At 41.6% G+C, this 21,921-nt stretch overlaps 1 protein-coding gene across 1 annotated transcript in view; it reads left to right on the top strand.

Annotated features, from left to right (window-relative positions):
• The window catches only part of ZMAT4 (zinc finger matrin-type 4), a gene marked incomplete at both ends in the record, with an annotated part of 264,719 nt that extends 246,231 nt beyond the window's left edge, over positions 1–18,488 (top strand). Inside the window, one exon of the mRNA XM_080929128.1 lies at positions 18,388–18,488. Coding sequence (XP_080785254.1) covers positions 18,388–18,488 — 101 coding nt within the window. The remainder of the gene's footprint in view (positions 1–18,387) is intronic.
• Positions 18,489–21,921: the final 3,433 nt, after the last annotated feature.

Here is a 21,921-nt window from a genome sequence, read left to right as displayed (position 1 = left end):
ACTTTCATAATATGCATACCAGTCACATGCAAAAACCAAAACTGAATGTTTTCTGTTTTCAAACCCATGCTATAATAAGAATAGTAAGTCTGTAAGATTCAGGGGGGTTTAAAAATATACACAATTGTGGTGCTTTGTATAGGTATAGCCCTCATAGACTTATGCATTTGAATACTTGGCCCATAGGAAGTGACACTATTAGGAGGTATGGCCTTGTTGGAGTAGGTGTGGCTTTGCTGTAAGAATTTTGCCAATTATGGTGATGGGCTTTGAAGTCTCCTGTGCTCAAGCTGTGCCCGGTGTGGTACACAGTTTCCTTCTGCTGCCTGGGAAACAAGATACAGAACTCTGAGCTCCTTCTCCAGCATCATGTGTGCCTACACACTGCCAGCAGCCATGCTTCCTACCGTGCTGATAATGGACTGAACCTCTGAAACTGTAAGCCAGCCCCAATTAAATGCTTTCTCTTACAAGAGTTGCCATGGTCCTGGTGTCCCTTCACAGCAATAGAAAGCCTAACTATGATAACAATCTTCATCTTCTAGACTATTTTTGGAAGGCAGATTAGAATCCAGGTGGGGAGACATTCTACATGCTGCAGAAGACTCCTGCTTGATCTGGAAGCATGGTTTGAGATCATCATGAGCTTCAGATAATAGCTCCTTGAAATTTCTGACCAAAATAAAATAAAAAGATGAGGCAAAGGAGCCTGGAACCAGCCCTTTGAAGATCAATCATTTCCTCAGCATTCAGCTCCTCTGTTCATCTTCGGATGGCTGGCCACTGTGTTTCCACGTGTACATTTTCTTTGTATCTCCACGTGTCAGAAACACTCCCAGCTGCAAGACTTTAAATATGAATGGAAAACAAAACTAATCTGCTCTTGTAAATGTTGGGATTCAGTTTGGAATTTGGGGATCTTTTAAAAGTAAACTGTGTAACATATAACACACACTCTGTGCTTTGAAGAATGAGATTTAAAAAAGGGGGGTTGGGTGAGTTGGTTAGCAGTATAGCTGGGGTTGTTGAGACAAACTTTACTAAATAAGCAACATTTGAAAAAGGAGTTGAGGAGCTGGGGCCCAAGGCACACCCATCCAGAGGGGTGGAGTATGAGGCCCTGGAGCTGGGCAGAGTGTGTAGGTGATGGTAGGGATGTGGGGGGAGGAGGGGCACAGGGATACAGGGATGACAGATGGAGTATTTTTCTAATACTTTTTAAAGGTTTTTTTTTTTTTTTTTTTAAATGTATCATAGTACAGTGTAACTCTCTTAAGACACAAAAGAAGAGCGCATTGGATCCCATTATAGATGGTTGTGAGCCACCATGTGGTTGCTGGGAATTGAACTCAGGATCTCTGGAAGAGCAGTCAGTGCTCTTAGCCACTGAGCCATCTCCCTGATCGAATATTTTAATGATGACTTTCACATTCAGAAAGCCACAAGTATAAACAAAGAAACTTGCCCAAATACCCTACAAATTAAGCAGATTGATTGCCTCACTATTTTTCTTAAGAAAAAGTATTCACCTGTCCAATTTTCCTTGAATAATCTTCATCTATAATTTTAATTTGAGGGGGGGTTCTGTTTTCTTTGGAGACATCTTAGAAGTCACACTTGGATTGAGAAATGCAATAATAAACAAGAGAATATATTAGCTTTACTATGAAAATTAATAGGAAACTAAAAAGCAAGGTTTGGACTCTCTACTTCTGAGCTCCAGTGCAGCAGGAAACAGAGAGTGAATTGGAACGCATGGCAGGTGGTCCTTCCATGTGGCTGTAGACCCATCCTAAGAACAAATGTCCTCTAAGTAGCATTAGCCACCTTTCATTTGCATTGGAAGTCTAAAGCATTACTTAGTTACCTTGAAGATGTAATAGCTCATGATGCTGTTAAATTGTGCTTGGAAGCCACATTCCAGGTACCCATGTGTGCACAGAAAGCACGCATGTGCTTAGTTTGTGTAGCATCATGGCAATGTGGTCATCTGCAAACTCTACATTTGAGAACATCAAAGATAAGTTACAAAAAAAGCATTCTTTTACTGTCCTAACTTTATGGCTTTGTGTTGGGACATAGCCACAGCTATCCTGGCTACCTGTGGCCCACTGGATGATTCTTGGACACACTTTTTTTGGATAGTCCTTAGCATAGTGATCAACATGACCCTGCTCCTGTGTCAGCCCAGTGACTTCTTCTCAAATGCACAGCTGAAGAGTCAATGTTACCAAGTGGCCTTCAAGTCCCTGTACTTTCTCATGTTGCTTCCTTGTGTGTATGTGTACAGGATGTGTTGGCATGGTTACCTACTAAAAGTACCCCTTTCTCATCTTTCTAAGACTATAAGTTATTACATGCAAAGGCATGCTGCCAACTTCAGTGTGTATCAGCGAGTTGGTCAATACTGGATTAGTACTTTAGGGGAAATGTGTCTACGTGTCCTCTTCTTACCCATCCTATCCATTTACTTTCAGTTACATAGCTAATAGTCTTGAATCCTAAAATGACTATTTCCTTAGCACGAACGCACAGTCATACACACACACACACACACACAGAGAGAGAGAGGGGTGGGGTGGGGTGTTCTGTGTAGTAAATGACCTTGCCCAAAGATACCACAGACAAGCAGGTGAGATTTCTACCCCAGTTAACTGGTTCCAATGCCAAAGCTTCCCTCCGTTGCTCTGGCTCCTGCCATTCAGATATCCCATTCCTTTGTGGGAAGCCTGAATGAGGAGACAAGGTTGCCTTATTTAACTGCAGACCTTGGATGTAGGCTGATCTGTAAACATCTGTGCTTAAGTTTGAAAGGCTCCTGGATATTGATAAAGGAAGGTTATGAACCATTTCTTGCCTCTGGACACATCAGAATCTGTTAGGAAATCAGCATTGACAGTGTCCCAAGAGAGCAAGTGGCACTGTCAGCAGAGACTATTGATAAAGGAATAGAATCCCAAATACACAAAGAGGAATTCTTCAGATAAGCTCTTGCTTGCACCCTTTAAGAGTGAAAAAAAAAAATGCCTTTAAACTTTCAACTCTCAATACTAATTTCTGCTTGTTGGGTATATTTGACTTATGAACTTAGCTAATTATATAATTCAGTAGCCACAGACACAGAACTTAAAATAAAACCAAACAAACAAACAAAGATAGTAAAAGACACTGAGATCCGTGATGTCAACAGCGTTGCCAGAAGCGTTGTCATCCAATTTTTTCTCAGTGTTTTCAAAGCATCATTTTAAATGAAGACTAGGGATCATTTTCCATTCAACTGTAAGCTAAGCAAATGTGTAGGCTGATGAGTACATGAGGAGTCATGTGACCTGTCAAAAGATGGAATAAATAGCATCTGTAGAGAAGGTAGCCTGCCAGGATGCCTTATATATGCCTGTTGCAAAGCGAGTGTTCTTTCTAGACCATTGCGTTATTATGAAGTTTCCCAGTCATGAGTGGTGTCTTCATTTTTGTTCAAAGTATAAGATCACCATGAGTAAAAGCAGCTATAGTCCTTTTGTATGTATGTATATGAGGGTTATCAGAATGGGTGTTCACTGTGAACTCTTAGGGGAGAGGGACAAGAGGTTCCAGAAATGCAGGGGAGGCAGAAGATGGCACAATACAGGAATGTAGAAAGAGGTCTGCTGACTGTGAGAGAGCACAGGGGCCCAAGGGGGATGAGAAGGAGTGTGGAGAAAAGTACAAAAAGCCAAGTTTGTTTGAAAAAATGCCATAATGAAGCCTAGTTCTTTGTAAGCTAAGAAAGAAAAATAATTAGTTTAAATAAAATGCAACAATTCATTATCATTTACATCCATTGAACTGCTTGTTTCTCCTGCATTACATATTTATATTAATTTATTTAATTCTAATATGAGCTCTGAATGGTTGTAATTTCACCTCTGTTTTGTAGGTTAGGGAACAAAGACACATCATAATCCAATGGTAAGTATAGACTGACAGGGGATATGATGATTTCTTCCCCTAGAGCTGATGAGTAGTTGTCTTGTCATTTATCTTCCTCTCCCCCAAGTCTGAGCCTCAGTGTTTCTCAGGATTGTTGAGACCCTCATAATCTCATCTTTACACAGGATATTTGGTTTCTGAAAGCACTAGGTTCCCTGTTCAACCTGTGAATCCTGCTTCTTTCTGTTGGATTCTATATGGGGTAATGGAGTGGAAAATTATTGGGGCTAATTTTTTTAATTGGGAGGCTCCTGTCAAATGTCTATAAATAAAGTCACAGTGGGGCAACAGCTGTCACTTGTTGGCATGAAGTTGTCAGGATTATGCGCGGGCATGGTCTTGGTGATCTGTGGTCCATAGTCTCAACAATCTTTCTCTAAATCAAATACTCAAAGTGCAGAACCCCCTTTAAGGGTGATTTTTTTTGTTGTTATTGAAGACTTTTACATTCGGAACAGCTCTGTTAGGGAGACAGTGGTGTAGGGAGGCAGCACGTACCTGGAACTTGACGTAGAACCAACTGGCTGGCTACCTGGGAGACTTTGAGAACTATGGATCAGAAAAGGCTCAGAGAACGAACTGTAAGAATAGCAAAGGTAACTGGGCACCTAGCCAGTCTGTATGGGCGACAGAGGGCAAGAAACAGAGATGATTGATTGGAATATCAATCATTTAAGAATCATTGGCAATTAGGGCATTTTGCTCTAGTCTTTTTACCTGTGGCTCTTATTGGGCATTATTTTTTGCCCATATTTTGCAAGCCTCTTCCAGTGTTGCTCATAGTCACTGGTCATGAAGAACCCTGAAGCAATCATGGATGAAGGTACGTTAGGACTGTTCATTGGGATCTCACAGAATAGAGCTAAAGGCATGTGTCAATGCTGATTGATAGCTCTGAGGGCATCGCTACAATTAATTCATTTTGAGGCAAATCATAGGAGTTGCTAGGAAGAAATGCGCTTCCTTGAAGGACAATAGCAAAGAGGAGGAGAAGGCCCATGCATGTTGGTCACTGTGGAACCCATAGAGCAGCATCAGAAGAGAAGGGACATGCATGCTGACTTGATCATAGATACTACAGAGCAGAAGGAAAAAGAACATGCCATGTGTGCTGAGTTTGTGGTAGATGCTGTAGAGCAGAAGGAGAAGAGGAGGAACATGACAGTTGACTTGGTCACAACCTCCTGTACAGTGGCCTATCCTAAGACCTAGCCAGTTCCACTTAGACCACATCGACGTCAGACAGAAGGGAATGCATTTCCTACGTTTTCTATTTAACATGTGGGTAAAAATCGTTTGAGTACAGTCCAAATGGGTAGTTAAGACAGCCTATCTAAGTCTGCCTGGGATACAATCAGATTCCCCAAACAAACGCAAAGCAAAATGGTTCAATTCTCCGGTTTTCATGTAAGTTGCAAAGAGTAATTTAAGAACAACAATGGATCACCTTATAACTGGCTGTATTGATGTGGATATCTCCAAACCATCCAAGCTGATTACACACCTTTGCCCTGTGGGATACCCAAGGCTATCCTCTAAGGTGCAAGTGTTTAGGTTGAGCAGTTTAGGTTGAACTGCTCTATTGCTTCTGAATTTCCGCGCTGGTGACAACTTATTCCCCAGCCCCTGGGTGGGCCAGGCATCCAACATGGCTCAAATTGTCATTTAATTGCTGGGAATGTGTTCCCTCTTTGGGCTCTGTTTGTTTGGAAACAGCTTTTGAAGATGGTAAGCCATTTCCTTGCTGTTTCAATCTTCAAAGCTTTGCATATTCACTGTTCAAACAGGGAAAGGACTGTTTTAGTAAGTTTGTGTGCTTTGTCTAATTAGCTGTTTAGTACCCTGTAGTCTATGCCTGCAGGCAATGGGTTGGATTCAAAAGGCATTTGGATGCTTTCTGTGGTGCTCAGAGTGTCTCAAATGTGGAATAGCAGCCTACTCTGTGCTCTAATCTGGGTTATGGCAGAGCCCGGTGGTGGTGAGATTCTGTAGATGGGACCCATAGAGAGGAGCCATTTTTATTGTGCAAGCCTAAGTTTGGATTCGAGAGCAAGTGAGCAACAGCCATGCTTTCTTTGCATGGCTCCCCAATTCTTGTGTGGAAAATGGGGTTATCTGAGTTCTTCCACACAGTCAGTGCTTGGAATCTGATGGAGAACTAACAGTTAGTCTAGACTTGAACACCTCACCACAATCACTCTTTCTCATCTCCCTCACATAACCATCTCAAATTAATGTATTCTTATATACTTTTAATTCATTACTTGAAAGTCTCATATATATGAGAATTTTGGTCACGTCCACTCGGCATTCCCTCCCACCTCCCCAAAGCACACTGACTCCCCCAGCAGCCATCAACTGCCAAAGGCTTCCTCACTAAAGGTGGGGACTCAAGAGCCTCTCCCTCATTCACGATGGAATTTTTACAGGTTTGATATTGCGTACATCTTATATAGGCAACCAAATCTGCTGTGAGTTTATGGTCATGAGTTGACCAGCCCTGCCAGGCCTAGATGGCAGCATTTCAGTTCCCCCTTTCTCCACCCTTCTGCTTTTACATTCCTTCAGCCTAGTCTTTCTTGATATTCTCAGAGCTTGTTGGGAAGAGGGTTGCATTGATATAAATGTACCATTTAAGGGTAAGCACTTACAGTCAATTTATTCCCAACATTTTGACCAATTACACTGTGTGTGTGTGTGTGTGTGTGTGTGTGTGCATGTGTTGTTTATATGCATAAAGATATATGTGTATATGGATATTGCTCTTTTATTTTTGTAGGTTTTGCTGTTGTTATTTTAAGTCGTGTGCCTTCCCTTACATTTCCCTCTCATTTTGTAAAGTCTTGGTTATCAAAGTCGCTGGCTTTGAAATCAGAAGTCAGTAAATTCACATCTAGGTTTTTCTGTTTATTAGTTCTATGAATTTAATGTCTTTGAACCATTGTTTTCCCATCTGTAAAATGATATTCATAAGGGGTTTTGAAGATGACATCTATCAAGAGCTCCTTCATCCTTTTTAGAGAGCTGTCTTTTGATACTTCAAGTTTCCTGCTGGTCAACCTTTGATTGGAAAAGGAAGCCATTGTACTTGATGTAAAGTGTTTGTTACAGGGCTCAGATCTCAGGCAGTTTGGAGCTGGCTAGGCCATCTGTCGGAGGTTGGTTTTTCTGGGTCTTGGGTTGCCAGCAGTTGGGAGAAAGAATGGAGTTTAGGGGAGAACAAAAGGCAGTGACACTCTGAGGGGGAGGTGGCAATCACGTGGAAGACCTGGGGACTGTCTCTGTCTTAGCACCTCTAACCTCAGTGGTACACTGAACTACATACATGAGTGACTGGGCTCCCCTTGCATTCCCGTGCACATGGCCTAAGATGCTGCCCTGTTGCCGTGACAATGGAAGCATCAGCTGGCAGAGATGCCCTTGGTGTAGTTCCTGAAGCTACAGACCCATGGCCAGGAGTTAATGTCTAGCAGTCCTAACACAGCCTTCATTTCCTGAGCCTCTTCATCCTTTTATTTACCACTGGTCCTCCGAGATAGCTGCCTACAGCCTTAAATCCAGACATTTGCTCATGTTATAGTTTGGCCACACATTCCTAACCCCAGCTTTTGAGAATTTGTTCTAACACAGTTACAAAATGCGTGGAATTTGGTCCCCACCCCCTCACTATGAGACAACTTGCCTTCAGAAAATGTCTCAGGAGAGGCTCAGAATCTTTTCAGAGCTCACCAGGCAGCCAGTACAAACCTGTTCCGATGGACACAGAACTGGGACTGTATATGCTGTTCATATGAGGAATAGCTAGAATTCACCGAGATGGGAGCGCAACAGAGGCATCTGTGTCAGTTAAGTAATAAAGTGCACACACAGAGAGAGTGAAGGTTTCAGAAATCATTTCAGAAGAGATTTGGGAGAATTGACAAAGAATCGGTTTGATACCAGTAAGGGTGTCAGGAGACACACACACACACTTTTGAGAGCTTTAAGCTTGGTTGCTCCAAGAACAACTGTGACTGTCCTTGACACTGATGTGCCCGCAGCAGGGTCATTCTTTCATAAGGAAATCAGAACACAAGGAACCAATGGGTAGTGGTAGAGATGCCACAGTGAGTGTGAGCACACCCTGCACTGTGAAGCATCCCGGGAGTATACTGAGCAGGGCCTCTGCTTGGGCTAAGTGTCTGCAAGCATTAGGCATATTGGGGGAAATTAAAATAAACTTGTACCAGGTTCCTGTGCAAAGCCTGCTCAGGCTTGAACTGAATTCAGCTTAAGCAGAGGCTCCCCTGGAGGGAGGGTATTCCTGGCCACGGGTGGGGTTAGAGAAGGCAAAGGAGCAATTCCGCTTGTCAAAGATAAAGCATCTGAACACAGACTATTGTGTTATGGACAAGAAAAAGTGCTTTGCTCCCAAATTTGTGGATTTATAATAACTGTGATTTCAAGGTTCCGGTTATAGATTTACTGAAGCTCAGCCACCTGTGGGACATAGCCACTCCTGTTTTGAGGATGCCTGAACAATTCTCTAGTATCCAGTGAGTACATATAATCCAGAATCTTCTGCTGAAGTCCTGGAAGGAGAGAAACAATTCTTAAACAAGCAAACAACAAGCAAGTAAAACAAACAAACAAACAAAAACAAAAAACCCACATTTTTTCTCTCATATTTGGATTATAATATAACTACATCATTTCTTCCTCCCATTTCTTTCCTCCAAACCCTTCCAAACACCTGTTTTTGCTTTATTTCAAATTCATTTCTTCCTTTTTTTAATTGTTATTGCATACCGAGGCATATGTAATACATGTATGTTCCTACATATAACCTTCTCTGTCTGTACAATGTTAACCATGTGTTTGTTTTCACGGCTGATCGCTTTGGTGCTGGATAACCAACCAGTGCGCTCTTCTCTGGGGAAGACCATTTCTCTGGTCTCAGAGTTTCTTCTTTGCCAGTAGTGCAGGGTTGAAGCCTTACGGGATTTTCCTGATGCACTTAGGGATATCCATTGTCCTCTGTGTTTCGTTCCTGCTCAGATACTTTCTTCCCTCCTTTCTGCTATTAGACAGCTGAACCTCACAGCGGAACTCTGCTGTGAAGAATTCAAACTTCACCAGGAGCCCCACACTAGTGTGTGTGGCAGGGAGGGTAAGGTAAGGTTTATACCTTCTGGAGAAGAAAGCTGATTAGATAAAAGAGATTTCACACAGTAGGAAAGCTCCTTTTGCAGCTAAACTAACCCATTTAGTGTCATTTGTTTCCTCTTTGCTATCAAATCGATTCAGGACAAGATACTAAGATATTTCCCTTCCCGAGTTTTCCAAACTGCACATAAGTCTGCTTTCTTTAATTTCTTTCTTAGTTTCTGTAAACGAAGGAAAACGATCCATGCTTTATGATTGTCCATGCTTGGGTGGCACGTGAGGACACAGGTCTGATGATCCCGAGGAGATTTCTTGCTTGTCATCTGTCCCGGAGGCAGTGCACACAGTGCAGGAAGCATGGACTCCGAACTAGGAAGTCAGGCCTCAGAACCAGCTCTGCCTCTGCTCTGGGCCTGCCCCTCATCTTTCTCATGTGTTCCGAGTGACTACAGAGCCGAGCAGTGAGTGGATGGATGAGCCACGTGGCAGATATGTAGTAGAACTTTTAGATAAAATCATTCATGCGTGTATGTTGGAAAAGGACAGGGTCGCATATAGGACAGTTTGATTGGAGGATGTCCAAGCCCAGAAGTGGACAAAATAATTCAAAATCAACATTGTTCTTACCTTTATATTCTGAATCATCCTCAACACTTGTTCTGGCCTTAGTGAGCACTATTATTTCAGAATACATGAGAACATTTCTCTGCATGGTGAGGAGCTATCAAAGCATCACCAGGAAGTCTGTGTTCTGGTAATTCAGTACAACACAAATGTAGATGATCACAGAACTCAAGTTTCTGTGTAAAGTTAGGCATGCACTTTTTTAAATGCAAGTGGGATGTGCAGGTCTTAGGTATTTGATTCGGCACATTTTGGTAAGTGCACATACCTCGTAATTGCCATCCAACATCAAAATAGAAAACATTGTCTCTTCAAAATTTTTCAATTTTCACTTGTCAGTTCCCACTGCCAAAGGGAGCGCTTTCCTGAGCCCTGGCTTCCTGTGAGGTCCTTGTTGTCTTCATCATCCTGTCAGACAGTTTACCCAGGATTTGCCTTTCCGTGTCCCAGGACTTTACCTGAGAATGTGTTTGATATTCATCTGTATTGATACATGAATTAGTACATTGAAATTTTTTTTCTCATTTTTATGTCATTATATAAGTATACCTTAGTGTAGCAATTCTTGGGTGGATAGATTTATTGTTTGGCAACTATAATTAAAGCTGCTACAAGCATCTATATACTGGTTTTACACACACACACACACACGCACACACACTCACACACACATTCTAACACAGTCTCCCTCCCTTTCCCCTCTTCCTCTCCCCCTCCCTCTCCCACCCCCCACACATATACACACACAGCTCCCCCACTCTATCCCCCCACATACACCTTTTTATTCCTCTAGAGTAAATCCCCATACAGTAAGGTGTGTGACTAAAACTTTATAAGAAACCACTAGATGGCTTCTCCAAGAAGTGCCATTTCCAGTTGCCCCAGGAACGTGTGAATTCTAGTTGTTCACATGCTTGGTCACACTTAGCATTGTTTTATTTGATGGCGGCATTTGTATTGACTGTGAGATGGTGCTTAATCATTCATGTAATTTGCATCTCTCCAGCAACAACTAAGGCAAAACAATTTTTCATGCGCTTGTTGATCATATTTATAACTTCCTTTATGACACATCTGGTCAAGTAGTCTGCTATTGGAAATACTGGGTTGTCTTTTAATGATTCATTGGCAGGAGCTAATGCTGCTTTCAGGACACAGCCCTGTACTGGACACATCTCTCCTCGGGTAGAGCTTTCTGCTCTGTTTCCAAATGGCATCTTTCATAAATAAAGTCTTTGTATCCTTAAAAAAAAATTCTCTATTCTTTTTCATGTATTTGGAGCTTCTTTCATAGAATGTGCTTCTTACATTATTCATGGAGATATTTTATAGTCCTTATATTTTTATAGCAGTTCTAGAGTTTTAGCTCTTATAGTTAACTGTAGTCACAGCCTTGGTTTTATTGTTTTTATTCTGTTTATTAGTGTGTGTGTGTGATGCATGAGTATGTTTGTCTGATGTGTGTGTGTGTATGTGTGTGTGTGTGTGTGTGTGTGTGTGATGTGTTTGTGCATGTGTGGGGGGCTGGGGGGTTGTGCCTGACACATGCGTGACCATACATGAATGATCAGAGGACAACTTTGTGGATCTGGTTCTTTGTACCTTCATGTGGGTTCTAGAGATTGGGGTCAGTGGGTTTGGACCCTCCTTACTGAGTCCCAGCACCATCCCAACCACCTTATTTTTATGGGTGTTAGTGTCTCAAGCCAACTCTAATTGTTTCCTTAGTGTTCAAATGTGTATCCACTCATGGAAAGCTTTTCCTCCTGCTGAATTGCCTTGAAATCTTTATTCAGCGTGTTCAGCTAACCTCTAATCAGCAACACCCTCTGGACTCTGGACTCCATCCCGCCCCACTGGTTCCCCATGTCCTTGGTACTGACTGGACATCATGGACTCCTCAATATGGCCCCTTAAACTATTTTCTTTTTAGAAACTGTTGTGACCATTCTAGGTCTCTTGGTTTCCCCATCTATCTCAGGCTACAAGTCTCAGTCTACAAAGAGCTTTTTGTGAGTTTAATGGGTTTGCAATGAATCTGTCAGTGATTAATGATGATGCAACGTGGATTCAGTCCATGAACCTGGTTCCAGACCCCCATAGGTTCATATGGATTGCTCTCAAAAATATTCGTTGGTTTAGACTTTCCAGGTCATCAACAAACTTACTCTGCTCAAAATGCAGAGGCCTAGTTTGATAATAGCAGGCCTTGTCCAAGTGATCCTCTTTGCTTTTTTCTTTTCTTCTCTTTTTTATTTCTGCTTTTGCTGGAGGTTTATTTTGGATAACATGGTTGAAGTTACAATGATACATTGTACTAGAGGTCTGGGGCATAATTTGAGAGTAATTGGCTTCTTAATCAGAGGCACCTTCAGTTCTAGTATTGAATGTCATTTTAGCTATAAATTTTACATAAGTATTCTCTATCAAATTAAACCCTCTTCTGGTTTGCTGGTTCTTCTCTGTAGATGTTGATACATTTTCTTCCCCAGCTGCCGAAAGTGTGTTGCAAAGTTAATATTACAAAATCCCTTAGTATTTGATAGGATTGTGTAGAACGACCCTCTGGGCTTCCATCTTTCTATGTGGGAAAATATTGACAACAGATCCCTGTCTGTTGTTGAATGGCTGTCCACTTGACTCTGGTACTTGTGCCTGACTCATGCATATTCTGAGATTTATTTGAATACTAAACGCTCACAGCATTGTACATTGCCATTTTTAATTGACCCATATGGTCTGTACTGGTGCCTACTCTTACTAGGAGGTATGTGTTTGCTTGTTTGCTTGCTTATTAGTTTGTTTGTTTCTAATCTCCACTTAAGGCATTTGGGGGCAGTATTTGAATTCACCTTTTTAATGACTAGAATTTGGTTTTATTAATTTTTATGTGGATGTTTCCCTGTCCTTGGTTCCTGTGACTTACAATTCCCCTTCTTTTTCAGATGGGATAAGTGCTTGCAATCTTCCAGGCTCCAGCACTGAGACTATAAATCTCTCTACCACCTTCTTTGCAACTGTATCTGTAGTGTTTTCTTGCCTTGGGTCAAGCTGCCTTCAGATTTCTCTGCAGGAGTGGTTTAGACATATTTTAGATGCTTTGCAAATCTTCTTGTGATTTACTTCCAGTTTAATTGAGTTGTCATCAAAACTCCCCTCTACAAACATAATTTAAGTTTACAGGTTTACAGGAGCTGGGCACACACTGCATGTGGGTGTCTATCAGTGAACACTTACAGAGGTGTTGTTACAAACATAAATTAGTTAGTACAAGATAGATGATACTTTTGGTCCCATTTTCTGGGCACTGTTGATTTTTCATCCTGTTTTTCTAACTGCCAAGAGAGAGGTGTGAGCATCCGCCGCTATCATTGTGGTCTTGATTTTTTTTTTTTTTTTTTTTCCTGCCTTTGGTTTTATCAGGTTTTGCATTACCTGATCTTAAGCTCTTAATGGCTCACTGACATTCCAAGTTATGTCCTGCTGATGAAATTCTCCCCTTGTCATTATAAAGTGCCCTCTTCGTGTCTGGGAATTGCCTTGCTCTGAAGTCTGTTCAGACATGAACAGAAGCATCTACCCTTTGTTGACTTCCTGTTCTACTATTTCAATTCCAACTCTTTTAATTTTTCACTTAGTGTTCCAATGAAGCAATTCTGATCTCTTTACTTCTAGCTCCTAAGTACACAAAGTCTGCCTTTGAATGTAGCATGTATTTGATATATTTGGGTCTTGGTTTTTATCTCCTCTGACAATTTCAGCATTTTGAAATTTTTAACCCGTCTATATTTAATGTAATTATTAATGTGACAGAATTTACTTTTATTACTTTGATGTTTGTTTTCTATGTGTTCCATCTATTTTGTTTTTATTTTTTGTACCGATATGTGTACAGGGAAAGGGAGGTATATGTGTGGTTAGGAAAGACTCTGTGTGTGCGTAGTATATATGTTTGTGGTATATATGTATGCATATCATACATGTGTAGAGTGTGTGCTGTATGTGTGGGTGCATACAGACAGTCACTTTCCCACAGTTCCATGTTTTCTATTTTTTTATACCTTCTTTCAGCTCACTGTGGGCTAATAGAAGTGCTTACCCCTCTGCGTATATGTTCTCTGTCCTTAACTCTTTACATTTGTTTAGTAATTGCTGTAAAGAGCCTGCCTTACATTTCCACTCTTGTAGATTTAAAATTGCACTGTTTCATATAAAATGATTCTTCATCCTCTGCTTGAAGTCCATGCATGTTATGAACACTAAAATATAATACCTAGATTGTTAGTGGCCTTTGAATAATAAAAAGCAATTTTAAAATACCCATACATTTGTTATCTTTTAATTATTTTTTTACATTTTAAATTTTATTTGTGTTTGTGTGTGTGTGTTGTGTGTATGTGGGTGTGTATGTGTGTGTTTGTGTGTTGTGAATATGTAAGTATGTGTGCTATGTGTGAGTGTGCATGTTTTCTGTTTGTTGTATGTATGTATGTGTGTGTGTAGTGTCTATATGTTGTATATATGTGTTTGTATATGTTTGTGCATGTTGTATATATATGAGTATGTGTATGCTGTATGTATGTCAGTGAGTGTTTGTGTGTGTATATATATATATGTATTATGTATATGTGAGTATGTTTTGTGTTGTCTGTATGTGTATGTGATATATGCATCTGTGTTTTACATGTATGTGAGTGTGTTTATGTATGTATATATATAATATGTATGTGTTGTGTGTATGTGAGCATGTATATGTATGTGTTTTTGTGAGTGTGTGTGTATATGAATGTGTGTGTGTGCATATTGTGTGTGTGTATTGTGTGGATATGAGTATGCATGTATGCATATCATAGTGTACATGTGAAGTCAGAGGACAACATTCAGAACTTGCTTTCCTTCTTTCTATATGTGAGGCCTGAGCCACAGAAGGTGGCCATCAAGCCTGGTATCACTTGGCTAGGGCCATATTTATCTATTCGGATGCTTATGTCACTGTGCTTTGCCTAGAGAACTCAAATTCAATCTGGTGTAGAGTTTTGTGTGATTTGCTTTTGTTTTTCTTCACCTTGAGAATTTTATGCAGCGATTCAGGTGTGCAGGCATACTGTGTGTCTAGGTTTTGCTTATGGACATATATTTGATATTCCTTGGGTTTCAAGTGGCTTACTACTGGATGCTGAATTCTCCATTGGTACGGTTATTTGGCTCTTTAATTCATCTTTTCACTTTCCTTTTATTTGACCACTTTTCTTGATGAGCCTCTTCCTCCCCTGCCCTCCATTGCTGTCTCCTCTCCCTGGACCATTCCTTACTCAGCATCCCTTTGAGAACATGTTACCATCTGTTTTTAGCAAAAGACTCCTCACGGAAACCAATTAGTGATGCCCACATGGACATGGGTGTGGGGCTTACCCTGGACCATGGCCAACCTATTAAGGGCCATATCCTCAAATAAAATTCATTTTCCTTCCCCAGAAGTCATTAACTTCCAATAGTTCCTCACCCAGGGGTGGGGCCTTGAGAGCCTTTGTCCCCATCCTTGCTAGATACTGGTCTCATTCAAACAACCACGGATGCTTGAGTCCAGAACACACTGTTTCATGCAAATCTTCCCTAGCCTCTGACACTTAGATCCTTTCTCTGCCTCCTCTTCCATGACATTCCCTCAGCCTTGAAGGTCACTTGGTCATATTTAGCATGGATCATGTCACCATCACTTGGTGTCAGTGCTTGGACCACTTGTGAGTCTCTGTTTACTACTGTCCACTGCAAAAGTAGCTTCTCTATTGAGGCCTCAGAGAGCCATTTCTGTGCTGAGATCTCAAGGAGTATCAACTCCTTGTTTGCTTTTCTCCCCAACTAGCTCCAGAAGAAAACATGCGATGTCTTATCATTTCCAACATCCTCAGTGTTCAGCAAAACACCTGGCACCATAATACGGACTCAGTGGTGTTTCTCTAATGTGCAGTGAGCACATCAGAAGCAGTGTGGACTCCAGTTTTACTGGGCTTGAAAAGACACATTGAGGAGACACAGTCTGCTGACCTCTCCAGACCCCTCTGCTATAAACACTGTGCTGGGAAATATAAATACAACTGGATGTGTCTTCAAGAAGCTCCTCCAAGTCATAAACTCTGTCTTGTTCCCACACCATCCGCTACTAGGCTCCAGGGCTTTAGGATACTGTTGATGTGCTATCGTGTTGAAATGGATCCAGTAAGAAAGTTGACATTTTTGATTCAATAATTAGCTTCTTTAGTTCCCAGAGGGCAAAGAGCCATATAATTCCAAAGTAGTTAGGATTTCAACTAAGTATTAATAAAGCCCACAGTTCGCACTGAGAATGCCTTCGTGTGGGGGAGGTTCCCTCTACCCCTCTGGTTTTCTTCTTCTTTATGCCCACTTCTTACCCCTGTAGTTTGTTCTGCAAGAAAGTACCCAATATTCCTGCTTATGTCTTGGTTTAACTGCAGAGCAAAAGAATTCCTGTGGAAAGTGGCAGGTCAGAATTTTTTTTTTTTTTTTTAGATTTGTTGATGTTCTTAAAAGTTCCCAGTTTTAAACATAAATATTTATGCCTATTGCCAAACTGAGCCTCCTTTTAAAAAAAAATGAGGAGCCCTTTGATTAGTGTGAACTCTAAGGAGGACTCACCCGCAGCAGTTACTGTTTATTATGAAAAGATTGATGGAGACCTCTGGAGGGAGTTATTGCCTGAAGCCGGATTTCATATTTTGATTCTATGCATAAAAGAGCAGAATGGATCAGGCCTGGATAAGCATCCTGACAACTTCTATACTGGCTGTGATAACTTATATCCTCTGGGTTTGGGGAGGAGGATAATCTTTCGGAAATAGGAAGCAGTGCAAGCTCAGCTCTTTCTAATGGAGTAGCTTGGTTTTTATTCCTCAGAGCCACATTCCTAGGTCTAAGTCAAGTTTCAAAGAAGTGAGAAAAGTGAGACACACCAGGGAACTGGGAGGTTTTGTTATTGTTTGGTTTGGTTGAGCCTGTCTGGCTACTGAATATAGGGTTGGATGGAGTTCTGATTTGAAACATCTCCTGGCCCGTGCTTAACTTACTGAACAGAACCTATAAAACAGTGGCTCTCAACGTGTAGGTTGTGACAGCTTTGGGGGTCACATGGCCCTTTCGTGGGATTTAATAGCAGATATCTTGCATGTCAGATGTTTACATTATGATTCATTACCATAGCAAAGTTACAGTTATGATGTAGTATGTGATTGGGGGCGGGGGGGGGGTATGGCTCGCCATGACATGAGCAACTGTAACTTTAAAGGGTCTCAGCAACTGAACCTTGCGAGCCACTGCTATAAAAGGTTTTCTTGGGTAGCTGCTTGAGGTCCGGCCCCTACTCTGCTCCTTGCTTGCAGCGTGGTTCTTTCCTCACAGTGGATGTAAGGGCAGGTCTGATGATGCCACCATATTTTGTCATCTGAAGGTAGACTCTGGAGGCAGCTTTTCTTTGCTTAGTCTTCTTCATATTGTCTCCCTTGGGTGGTTCTCTCAGGGTCTGGATTTTCAGTTTCATGAAGTCCCTTGCCCCTCCATAGACATGGGAAATCCCCACTAATATTTCCAGGGCAGAGCAGATGTGCCTACTGCTTATCATGAAGAACTGTGTAGTACAGCTCTTTGTTTTCCTTCTTGGAGCTTTGTGGTTGTCTCCTGGGACTTTGTTCTTTCTTTTCCTCACTCTGTTACCCTGCTTCCTCAAGGCTGAGAATGGAGGCAATGGGGAATGACAAGTTACGTCACAGAGACCATACAAGGTAGCATAGACTCACCCCTCCTTACAAGGGTCTCAAACTGACTAGTGTGCACTCCTCTTCTATAGGATTCAGCACCAGCTCTACTTTCACCCCTCTGTTAGGGACACTGCCACCGGAGGAATGGGTACCACTGTGGACCTCTACTACACCAGAGGTTTAATGTAATGTATGTAATACTGCTGGTAATACAAACTTACCTTTGGATAAATCAGTGCTCAGAAATACTCAAGAGTTTGCTCAACTCCTTAAAAGCAGAGCATGACTTTGTTGGAATTCCTAATGCCTAGCCCAAAGCTGATGCTGTATTAATGAGGCAAGTAAATAAACAGGAATAGATATTCCTAACTCTGATGGGAAGTTAGATTGCCCCAAAATTGATTTGATTTTTTTTCTATTGGTTACTTGACTTTATTAAACAGTAATATCTAATGTTACACTTCAGTTCTGTTTTGGAATGGGGATAGCAAAGGAATGGGGCATGTTCTGTTATTTAATGTGTTTAATTTTACTGAACAGATTAAAACTATGTCTATGGGACTTGTGGGGTGGCTTGAGGAGAGGAATAGCATGTTTAGCTTTAGTTAGAAAATTCCCAAAACATTTATCTTGAGAAGTTCAGAGTTGCTTCAGCCATCTATATATAAATAGGACAGTCTGAGTCCAAACACCTGCATATTCCCACTTCTGCTGAGTCTGGTGGCTGGGCTCTGGGAGGAGGGGGAAGAGTGGCCTTGGAGCAGAGGACTCAGGAGTCTTTTCTGATACTCATAGCTTGCCTTTGTGGAAATTCTAAAATTCACTCATCATCTGGACTGATGGCAAGATGCAGCTAACCAAGCCTGTCTGTCTCCCACAGGTCTGAGACGCACGTACAGATGTACCACCTGCAGTGTGTCGCTCAACTCAATAGAACAGTATCATGCACATCTGCAAGGATCAAAACATCAGACCAAGTAAGTACTCTGTTCCCACTCCATCCCTGTTCCCACCCCTTCCCTGTTCCTACCCTTTCCTTGTTCCCACCCTTTCCCTGTTCCCACCCTTTCCCTGTTCCCACCCTTTCCCTGTTCCCATTCCTTCCCTGTTCCCACTCCTTCCATGCTCACACTCCTTCCCTGTTCACAAACCATCCTGTTCCCACACCTTCCCTGCTCACACTCCTTCCCTGCTCACACTCCTTCCCTGCTCACACTCCTTCCCTGTTCACACTCTTTCCCTACTCACACTCCTTCCCTGTTCACACTCCTTCCCTGTTCACACTCCTTCCCTGTTCACACTCCTTCCCTGTTCACACTCCTTCCCTGTTCACACTTCTTCCCTGTTCATACTCCTTCCCTGTTCACACTCCTTTCCTGTTTCTATCCCTTCTCTGTTTGTTTCTTCTATTTCTGTTCCCACTCTTTCTCTGTTCCTATTCTTGGGTCCTTCCTGTGGACTTGTTTTTGCAAGATCATTAAACCCAGACATGTTTCTTCTCTTCAGAAAGGCAGACTGATACACAGTTTATCTTCTTATCCCTGAAGTCTCCTTGACATTTATGCAGTTTGAGCATTCCAAGTGTGCCTAGCATTGCTGGGAGATTAGCTGCTTCTCCCCGGTCAGCACAAGTGATGGAATTTTTTTTCAAAAGTAATTCAGCCTGCTTTATGACCTTGAGGAAACTTTTTAGGACTCTATTTTGTTTTTGAGTAACTGACATGATCCCTGTTTTGTAGTAAAATCTTCTGTGACCTGCAGTCAAACTCTGGATATCTCCTATCATGTTCCCATTCTGGGTATATGTTGTCAACTATTATGAAAATGTAACTTATCCCCTGGTATATTTAATTCAGATCTAAGTCATATGTGTGTGACATATGTGTGTGTGTTTGTGTATGTATATATGTATGTATACATACATATATGTTTATATACATATACATATAATATTTAAATCATACAGGTATATTTAATGCATATTAAATCTTGGCAATATGTCTGTATATATGTGTGTGTGTGTATGTGTATGTGTATGCACATGCACACACTCACACAAGCACATGTTCTCTCTGTCTTTCTCTCTCTCTCACACACACACACATATGAAGAGTTCATCACTGTAGTTTAGCATGTTTAGCATGTTGTTTATACATGTTAAGAGGTGGGTTTCCTTGCCAGTTTTTTGTTAACTTGACACAAGCTGGAGTTATCTGAGTCAAGGTGCCTCCATAAGATTAGCTTTTAGGTAAGTGTGTGGGCATGTTTCCTTAATTAGTGATTGATGCGGGAGAACCTGGCTCACTGTGGATGCTTTCAGTTCTGGACAGGTTGTTCTAGTTGCTATGAAAAAAGCAGTTTGTGCAAGTCACGAAGAGCAAGTCAGTAGCTAACATCCCTCCATGGCCTCTGCTATATAGTTCCTGTCCCCAAGTTCCTGCCCTGCTTAGATTGCTGCCTTGACATCTCTCAGTGATGGGCTATTAGCTGGAAGTTTAAGTGAGGTAAACCCTTTCCTAATGGGTTGCTTTTGGCCATGGAGTTTTGAAAACTCTAAGACAGGAGGCTTTGGTGGAATGAAGATATTATGTTAAAACATGAGTAGTAATTTTCTGGGCTACATTGTGAGTAAGAGCATCCTAGATACTAGACATGTAAGTTATAGGAGGTCCGCCTCAAGGGAGGACGTTTAGAGCTAGAATCAGCTGGAGTCTGTTTTCTCTTCCTTCTACTGTCTTGAGAGTCCAGGCTTCCTTAGCTGCGGTCTACCCTACCCCAGAGAGGGTCTACATAAAAAGAAATCCTAAAATGTTAACAGAGAAAAATTATCAACCCTTTGTGGAATACCCCGCAGCTTCTGAATTGATTGATGACATCGACTACTTCATATGGTCCCAAGAAATCTCATTTCCTCATCTCCCTAATTAATAATGGATAAGAGGCACTCTATATATTTTAGTTAACCAGTGTCCAGTGTGCAGGACAACATGAGAGTATCTGCACTTGTGTAAGTATTTATAATCTTTTAAGAGCATGCATTAACTCTTCTTAATAAAGCAAAAAGGACGAACAATAGTGACTTTAAGTGGCATGTGTTCCATGAACAGCAATTCAGACACCAACTCTAGCTCCAGGAACACGTCTCTCCATCTGATTCACATAAAGTATTATTATCCGCCAGGGAAAGTGGACCTCGGAGAGCTAAAGTTGCCAGAACCTAGCAGAAAGAGGACTGGTCCCAGCAGGGTCTGCTTCTAACTTTAATGACTGCTCAACACTCGGTTTCACCAACATTCCCCTTTAACAGGGACATGCTGGTAAAGAGAGCGGTGGCACACTTTTAAAATGGAAGTGTCACTTCACATGTATGAGTCAAGAGATACATATGGTGATGAAACCTTCTCCACACTTATACATCTGTCTTCTATCTCACAAGCAGAACTCTGCTCCTCTCTTGAGCGGAATGAGGGGAAATGAACCAAGGAATTTCAGTGGTCCTCTTCTGGATGTCTGTTCTCTTTTCCTTTACACTTAATCCTTTTTATGCCTGCTTTTCTCTCTGTCTCTGTCTCTCTTTCTCTCTCTCTCTGTGTGTGTGTATATGTGTTTGTGTGTGTATTGTGTGTATGTCTGTAGTATGACACAAATAGACCGGTGTCTACAGAAGTAAGGAGAGTAGACCCCCCAAAGCTATATCCCCCAGGCAGTTAGGAGCTGTCGGATGTAGATGCTAAAACTGAGCTCAGGTCTGGTGGAAGAGCAGTAAGTGTGCCTAACTGCTTAGTCATGTCGCCAAAACCATGTTTCATTTTAACATCCTCATCTGCTTTCTGTTTCTCCTTTCCTGCCTGTCTGGTTCTAGGTGTCAAACTAGGGGTCTCACCCATACCAAAAACCACTTCCACCAATCATCCCTGCCCCCTTGTTTTCTTCTCAAGCTATAGAATTTTCTAATTTTAAATAAAGTTCAGCTCATTGGTCCTTCGCAGCTTAAGTTTTATGAGTATTATTTGAAATTTGTCTGCTCATCCCAAGGTTTTTAAGATAAATTTCCTTGTTACTATGCACATGTTACACTGTCTGTCTTTAGGAATGTAGGTGTCAATTTTTTGGCTTAGTGTGGTGGAAGGGTCAATCTTCAAATGTTTCCTATATGAATACTAGCAGATCCAGAATCATTCATTTAAAAGACAATCTCAATTGTCCTGTGTGTAAACAGGTGGTTTTCAGGCTTGCCTGTATGTTGTAAACAGGTGGTTTTCAGGCTTGCCTGTATGTTGTAAAAAGGTGGTTTTCAGGCTTGCCTGTATGTTGTAAACAGGTGGTTTTCAGGCTTGCCTGTATGTTGTAAACAGGTGGTTTTCAGGCTTGCCTGTGTTCCTGCCGGGATTCTGGACTCCCCACCCTAGTACTC

This window comes from Micromys minutus (assembly GCF_963924665.1).
Source record: "Micromys minutus genome assembly, chromosome: 14".
Taxonomy (NCBI): Eukaryota; Metazoa; Chordata; class Mammalia; order Rodentia; family Muridae; genus Micromys; species Micromys minutus.
Note: the sequence above shows the minus strand (reverse complement) of the source record. Positions and strands in the feature narration are given on the sequence as shown.